Source organism: Amborella trichopoda, chromosome 3 (genome assembly GCF_054954075.1).
Source record: "Amborella trichopoda isolate Santa Cruz 75 chromosome 3, AtrichopodaSantaCruz75HAP2 v2.0, whole genome shotgun sequence".
Taxonomy (NCBI): domain Eukaryota; kingdom Viridiplantae; phylum Streptophyta; class Magnoliopsida; order Amborellales; family Amborellaceae; genus Amborella; species Amborella trichopoda.
The window spans coordinates 1,108,015-1,115,975 of NC_142338.1; the positions used below are offsets into that span (position 1 = coordinate 1,108,015).

Here is a 7,961-nt window from a genome sequence, read left to right on the forward strand (position 1 = left end):
AATTCTCAAACTTAGCCGTACAAGTTTGAATCAGTTGGATGTGTCAATTTTCTTGAGTAGGACATGATGCCTTTGAACACAATTGCAAATTTCAAATCTAACCGTCTTGGGTGATTGTAAATTTTTTTGTAAAACGATTTATTATACATCTTTCCTATATCGGTTCAGTGGGTAGATCGGATCTATTTGACCCACTCGTAAGTATGCAAATAAATGGTAATACAAGGAAGCATTAAACTGAACATTCATGGGGAACATGCAACGCCCTTGGCCTTCAAAAACGAATTATACCACATTTATGTAATGAAACAACCGTTATCATGAATGAAGCGAATACAATTTGGGCCCCCTGATATCCAACGCAAGGGAAACAAATCTAGGAGTTAAGAATCAGCTAAATGCCTTGTACAAATCTAGTAGCTTATAACTTCTAAGACCCCCATTACTGTCAAATCTTCACCACCTCTTGTGATTGTGACAAGTGGATCCATCTCCCTGAAAACCCCATTTCCAGTAAAGAATCCAATCAGATGCTCCTTGATCCTCAACAGAATCCATTTTCTCATTCAACTGGGGCAAGACTGTAAAGAGATATGATTTCAAAAGTCACCCAATTTCGAAAGCCTTAACTTTTCGACTCTCCGAGCTCGATATCCTTCAATGATGTTTTCTCGACTCCGTCTTTCCCCAGAAGCATTACTGCTTCTTCCTCTGTTAAACTATCTTTGGCATGGGGTGGTTTAACTGGAGCTTGTTTTTGCTTCTCGATTTCAACTGCCCAACTATAAATGACCATTCCAAGCACCGCAAGCATCATGCCCATTATATTCTTCGGGGTGAGGGCAGAGTCAAAAAGAACCCACCCTAAAATGAGAACACACACAGTTTTCATGTGACCCAACACTTGAAATGAGACAGCTGAGAAGCGTCCGATGCAAAGGTACTGGCTCATGTTGCAGAACACGGCCAGAGCACACGATAGCATAATGAAGAACTGCAATGTTTTCACAAAGAAAATCAATGAATTACATGTTTAAATATCATCAGTGCACAAAAATGGATACCATATTTTATTAAGGATTCATAACATGCTTTAAGAGAGATGGATGACGAAATGTGATTCTGAAATAGTAGAGCCATAGGCTCCATGATGAGAGAGAGAGAGAGTCTTACAATTGCACCAGAAGACAATGTGTAGTTCAGTATGAATCGACCATTGAGGTAATAATCAGCAAAGGGACCAAGGATGAGAAGGGAGAGAGCCTGAATGGGAGCAGTCTTGCTCAGCAACTCGAAAGACCCTATGGAGTACTTCTTCTGCAAGGAGCCAATTGACTGCATACCAAGACAAATGTCAGGATTGCAACATTGAGAGCTTTGGTAAAGCCATGGGAAACAAGAACACGAAGAATATGAGTAAAATCAAATCCTCAGGCACACTCTTGGGAGCTTCATTTCTGATAAATCCAGCAGAAAATACATATCAAATACAAAAGAAAAAATTTCATCAAGAGGGGCAATATTGGTACGCAAACTATTATAAAGATAAGTTTTAATAGTAGATTTTATTATTCAAATTAGTTACAAGCCTGTAGGTCCGGAAGCAATAAACTGGATGATGAGAAGTGCACTAACAAAACGAAATGGTCCTTGTTACTTAAAAGGAGAATCAATGGCAAGCTCAAAGCTCTATCGTTAAGAGCTGTGGTCTCACCATGATCAGTCCAAAAAGCATTATTTGAACCAACTGCATGTTCCTATCCATTTTTTGGCGTCCAGTCAAATCTTAATCCTTGATAACTTTGCAGCCAAAAAGTTATTTACAAATACCCCTTCCATAAAATAAATCGAAGAAGATGTTCCCGTCTTAAATACTTCCTATTTCATAAGATATGGGATCACTCTGCCCTTGAGTTATAAATAATGCTGCTAGTCTAGCATTTAAAGAACTCTATTACGTGCACCAAGACGATGCAATCCTGTCATTTTTCATTTATTTATGGGTATGACTACTGTCTATGCCATTGTGTGAAGATTTCACCACCCACAAAATGTATTATCCACTGGTTCTCAAGAAAAACCATTCTGTAAATTTGAACACATATCTTAAATTTGAACACATATCTTACACGGCTCAACCGATTTCAAGCAAACAGGACAAACCCTTTATTAAGATTATGGCATCTTCGGCAAGAGTTCATAAGTTGGGATAGAATATCAATGCCACCCACTTATTTAATTTTGATCAGCATCTGGTTCAAGGCAGTTGGGATAGAATATCATTGCCACCCACTTATTTAATTTTGATCAGATCTGGTTTGAGGCTATTCCACACCATAACTCAAACCGGTGCTAAGTTTAGTCTAAAAGTCCGGTCTTGTCATCTTTAAACAAAGCAGTATAATTTTCTACCATTATACCTCATTTTGAAAAAGGGATGCGCTATTCACGCTATTGGTGTATGACCTGAGCATTAGATCAGTCTTGCTCAGAATTAAGTGTTGACATGGAAGAAGGGTCTGGATTAAGAAGGGCTTCAATCCATCCTAGACTGGGTTCACCAAGAGTACCTGTGATAATACATATATAGGACACAATAAAGGCAAGTGTCACTTTCATACACAATCACAGAATAGAAGAGACAGTAAGTGGCTTGGGTAACCAGTATGTGTGAATATACCAAATTAAATTTCTTTTCTTTTTTTTCAAAATTTCTGACAAACTTTGTAGATTTTTTCCGCAAAACATCGAGTTATATTGTGCTCTTTGGAAGGGTTCAGGGCAAAGATTCTACGTTAGAATCTTTAGTGTTTGGCTATATGCTACAATGCGCTTTGTTGCTAAATGTTAGTTTATTTTGAAGTGCTTAGCTGTATAGTACATATTCTTGTGTTTTATTGAATTCAATGAATGAATTGGATCATTTTATTTTATATATTTATTATATTGGATAATAGCCCTAAATAGAGCAGAATGGCGGACCAGGATTTATGTAACCGACCGCAATTAGTTGGGAAAAGGCTCTGATGATGATGATGATGATGATGATGAAGACGATGATGATTATTATTATATTGGATAATAGAGAGAGAAAACGTCAATGTTACTCAATATCAGCAACTCAGATAATGCACGCATTAGGGACAAATACTAAATTAAAATGCCTGTAATCACTAAAATCACATGTTCTTATTATTATTTGTATAAATTCTACTATTTTTTTATAATTTTTAATAATTTTTGTCAGTATTGGAAGTGATGACACAATTAAGGTAACTAGTGATAATAGCCCTAAATAGAGCAAAATGGCGGACCAGGATTTGTGTAGCCGACCCCAATTAGTTGGGAAAAAGCTCTGATGATGATGATTATATTGGATAATAGAGAGAGAAAACGTCTATGTTACTAAATATCAGCAACTCCGATAATGCACGCATTAGGGACAAATACTAAATTAAAATGCATGTCATCACTAAAATCACATGTTCTTATTATTATTTGTATAAATTCTACTATTTTTTATAATTTTTGTTTGCATTGGAAGTGATGGCACAATTAAGGTAACCAGGTGCTTTCACATGGCACCTGATTTTGGGTTACGAAGCAGGTAGCATGACACTGTATTGTGTGACTCTAATTAGTTAACTGTCGGCATGTCAAAAAAACATGGTGATAATTAGTGCATGCGCTTCCATATTAACCACATGCTTCCATATCTCTATGATGTCTTGTAAACTCATTACAGAATACTTCTAACTTCTCCAGCTTCTAAAGATAAACTGAATCACCATGAAGAATAACAGAGTGGAAAATCATCAACTTGTAATTTCACAACCCAATTAATCCAAGCGCATAATGCCACTATGCAATGCACCTTCTCCAAACAATTTTTTTTTAAAATTGGTTTCCTTGTTATAAGGGATACATAAAACCAAATTAATACAAAAGAGGTTAATCATTTTAAGCCTCATCATGTGACCACATCCCAACACATTGACATCTTAAAGTATCCCCTCTTCAAAAATCAAGACTCAATAGACATCTTAAAATTATGAATAATCAATCAAACCTTCACAGCATTGGGAAAAAACAATCTAAAGATCATTGAAGCCACAAGAGTAAGAATAAATGATGCTTCCGGCTAGGAGAATAGGAGAATAATGGAAGATTGGCTATTCTTGTTTGGTAATAACTCAATTTCTGTAACTCATGTGATAAACAGTTCAGCTACAAGAGTTGATTGAGACAAGATTCGTGCTCAACCTGACAAGTAATTATACTTTGTAGTACCATGGAAAGCAACAAAAAAGTTACTTTCTTAAGAAAAACTGATGCAATAGATGTGAGATGGGTAGGCTTGTCACAAGTTTGGAAATCATGGATGGGAGACTGGTTGGCCTTACGAAGAAATAATTATAGGATGAATGAGGCGAGGCATGTTGGAGGCTCTTAAACAGTAATTGTTATACTGCTATGGACCTTTGTTACCAGTCCATAAAAATAAAAAATGAGAATCAATTATAAGGGACAAATGCCCATGAAATGAATAAATCTTCAAGATGTCTAAATAAAACATTAATAGGCCACATGGATCAAAGGTAAAATATCCTACAACAAATCATATGCCGACCAAACATCCTATTGATTTTTTACCATCCAACAATCTTGCATGACCTGAATAACAGAAGAAAATGAAGAGAACACTAGGAAATCAAATTAATAACAATGGGATGCAATTAACAATGAACTTTCAAATAGACAGTCCAAATACATGGTACTCAGTGACACAGTAGAGAGCAGTGTGACAAGTAAATGTCCTAAAAATTAGCGGAATATCAAGCTTCCAATAAATTTTGATAGCAGAGACTTATGGTCAATGAAGGACAAAATGTGAAACTCAAATTAGAGGCGCACATAATCTAGAACAGAGAGTAAATACCTTATCCAGAACAGAGAGTAAATACCTTATCCGAAACACAGACCAACCACCACCCACCTAAATCACCTACCCCACTAGAGAGAATAAGAATAGGAAGGGTGTCAAAGTTTTACCCCACAACATAAAAGATGCAACATATAAACTGAGTTCAGAAAGATTAAGAATACCTGAACATCCTCAAGCCAGAAAATCATAAAATAAGCGGTCTTAATCCAATTTTGGTTTATCAAATTAGCTTGTAGATATGACCCAACCAGCAGACCCCAAATAGGTGGGATAAGGTTCAAATGATGATGAGATAAACCCAATCCAAAAGCAAAAATGCCTGAAAGCAACATGCCACCCACATGATATGAAGAAATGCTTTGACTACAAGATCTTTCATTTTCTTGTAGTGTATAACCATCAACTGAGATCTATATTGTTTTCCCCTTCATCCAAACCTTTTGTCATTTGGTTAGCCATTTAATCATAATACCATATCATCAAAATCAGAATTGGCGGGGCACAACAGATACCCCCAACAAGCATATAATCAGAACAGCAAATACGGTAAGCAATGGAAGAAAACCCAGAATGCTTTTTAGGGAATAAAAACCCCAGAATTAGAACAAGAAAATGAGAATGCTCAATAGTAAGGACCCACAAATAAATAAATGAAGTGTAAAACCATGCTAGATACACATCAAGGATAGCAGACTTCATCAGCGTGCAGCATATACCTAAAAGTTAATAAAAAAACGAAATTAAGAAAAAAGCAATCACAAAACGAAAACAAAAGAGATATTGAGAAGAGAGGAATCAAATTACTCACAATTTGCTGCAAGGAGGTGGATATCACAGCGACACACGCACAAACGAAACCCTTGGCGTTAACCTTAACATCTGTGACCGTGCAAACCCCCACGCCCAACACGACAACAAAGACAGACATCTTCACCTCTCGGCTAAAATGCTTGCTGTGAAGAATCCATTCCATTACACACACTACTGGAATCATGCTCAACTTAGAAATCTGCATCACGCAATAGAACAATAAATCCTTCTACTTCACCAGATCTCAATTTCAAGATCGACCAACCCAATTTCTAAAAGAAAAAGAATTCGTAAAGCTTATTAAAATCTATAGCTACCACGGATAAAACCCTACAACGTTTCCATAAAAAAAAACCGGGGTAGTAATAATTTGAAGTAAATTTTTGAAATCAAATGGTGCCTGGTAAAATCCAACCAGTTATGCAGAAAAGAGAATTGTGGGTATGTTTTTCTTTTCTTTATTTTTTTGTTTCTTTGGGAGGGGGGGGGGGGGGGGGGGGGACGGGGGTGTTAGAGTTCAAAGAAAAAAAGAAGAAATATCTTGAAATCAATCGGTACCAATGATAAAAAGGCATCAACGATTTCCAAAAGGAAAAGTTGGGGAGCAATAACTCAGAGTAACTTTTTTTCAAATTTCAAGTTGAAATCAAACGGTCTCCGATGAATCCAGCAAGTAATTTCAGAGAAAAATATCTTGACAATGTTACCTGATAAAATCCGACAGAATTAAGCATTAGGCTCAAATTCATTCCTGTGATAGAAGTGTTAGCAACAATTGAGAACCAGAGAAGCTCCCACAAAGGCACATGCTTAGAAGTAGAGTAACCAGTCGCATTTGAGACGATTCCAACCAGTGCAGTAACCGCAAAATGAAATCCAGTTAAAGTGGTGGCTGCAAAAATGGCGGAAAAATGGATAAACCAGAGGAAAAACAGGGACCCAATGAACAAGATCAAGGATCAGAGAGCAGAATTGAGCAGATCTGTCAAAGAAGAGAGAGAAATGAAGACTCACCAAACCTGAAATCGTATCCACTTGATGACATGAGCTGCTTGTTCGCCATGATTATACCAACAGAGCTCACAACGTTCATGGCCCAAGCCCCAACATCTGAAACAGCGGATGCCTTCTTCTCCTGCTCCATTGAATAGCTTCTGTCTTTCCAGAAGACACCGTAGAAAAACCAGTCCCTTCTACAAGAACCCACAAAAAACCCCAGCAAGAACCGGCCTCTGTATCCGAAATCCGAAGAACTCAAGAAAACCAGTCCGTTGCCTTAAACCCAATTGGAAAGCTTAATCTTTTTCTTTGGAAAACCTAAAAAAGACAGAGCTTGGGTATCATTCTTTGCGGTCGGAGCATGTAAGGCATATCATGCAGGAAAAGAGATTTTTAAACAAAAAGAAAAAAAAAGAAAAGGAGCAGAAAGAGCGTGTATAGAGAGAGAGAGTTGTAGAGGCAGCACCCTGTAAAATGCAGGATAGAGAGAGAGTATGAATGAGTTGTGAAAGGGCAGGCCCCCTGTAAAACGCAAATGCAGAGAGAGAGAGTATGAATGAGAGTTATGGGGATGCAGTCCCCTGTGAAATACAGGGGTGCTTGTAAAGCAAAATGTGGAGAGAGAGATCGCCTTTCAGAAAGAGAGATAGAGGAGAGAGAGAGAGAGAGAGAGAGAGAGAGAGAGAGAGAGATAGAGTTATTTCCAGAAATAACAGAGAAAGAATGGAAAAGAACAACGGAATCCTCGTTGAGAGAAAGTTAACAGAAGAGGGCCTCGGTGACGTTTGAACGGAGCAAACCAGCAAAAAGGCAACACCCCTCGTTATCATCAGAGAGAGAGAGAGAGAGAGAGAGAGCTAGAGAGAGAAACGTTTCCTAGCGATGGGAGAGCGAGAGAGAGAGGGGAGTGTCGAGTGTGAAAGGGGTTTAGAATGATATGAAATGGGCTCGAAATACGGGCTGGGCCCAAATGGGGAGAGCCAGAGAAAGAACAAGGAGATCCGTGATTATAGTAAGGTTATGGTGTAAAAGAATTACATTATTCAACTAAAATAAATGAGGTGCGGTTTGTATAGAGCCTAGGCTCTAAATAATTAAATTAAAGCCTACCTTCAAATAGTATCGAGAAATGTGGTTTCAATATTGAAAATCATTGTGACAAGCTTAAAATATATTTCATATTTATTTATAAAGTTTAAAGCTTCAA

General features: G+C 37.4%; 1 protein-coding gene across 6 annotated transcripts; it reads right to left on the reverse strand.

The window, feature by feature from the left end:
- Positions 1-267: 267 nt before the first annotated feature.
- Positions 268-7,550, reverse strand: LOC18439671 (UDP-rhamnose/UDP-galactose transporter 2). Of its 6 annotated transcripts, XM_020670813.2 has the most exons (7): positions 7,490-7,550; positions 7,221-7,276; positions 6,770-7,072; positions 6,463-6,647; positions 5,754-5,954; positions 1,174-1,335; positions 268-994 (listed from the first exon to the last, which is right to left on the reverse strand). In XM_020670813.2, the coding sequence occupies exons 3-7, from the start codon at positions 6,897-6,899 to the stop codon at positions 626-628; spliced, it is 1,047 nt and encodes a 348-aa protein (XP_020526472.1). In that variant the 5' UTR covers positions 6,900-7,072; positions 7,221-7,276; positions 7,490-7,550; the 3' UTR covers positions 268-625. The 6 variants fall into 6 exon arrangements, 5 of the variants coding, with proteins under 5 accessions (XP_020526472.1, XP_088718837.1, XP_088718839.1 ...); XM_088862715.1 differs by lacking the exons at positions 268-994; positions 1,174-1,335 and adding an exon at positions 2,690-5,661; XM_088862711.1 differs by having other exon boundaries at positions 6,770-7,550.
- Between the last annotated feature and the right edge of the window lie 411 nt (positions 7,551-7,961).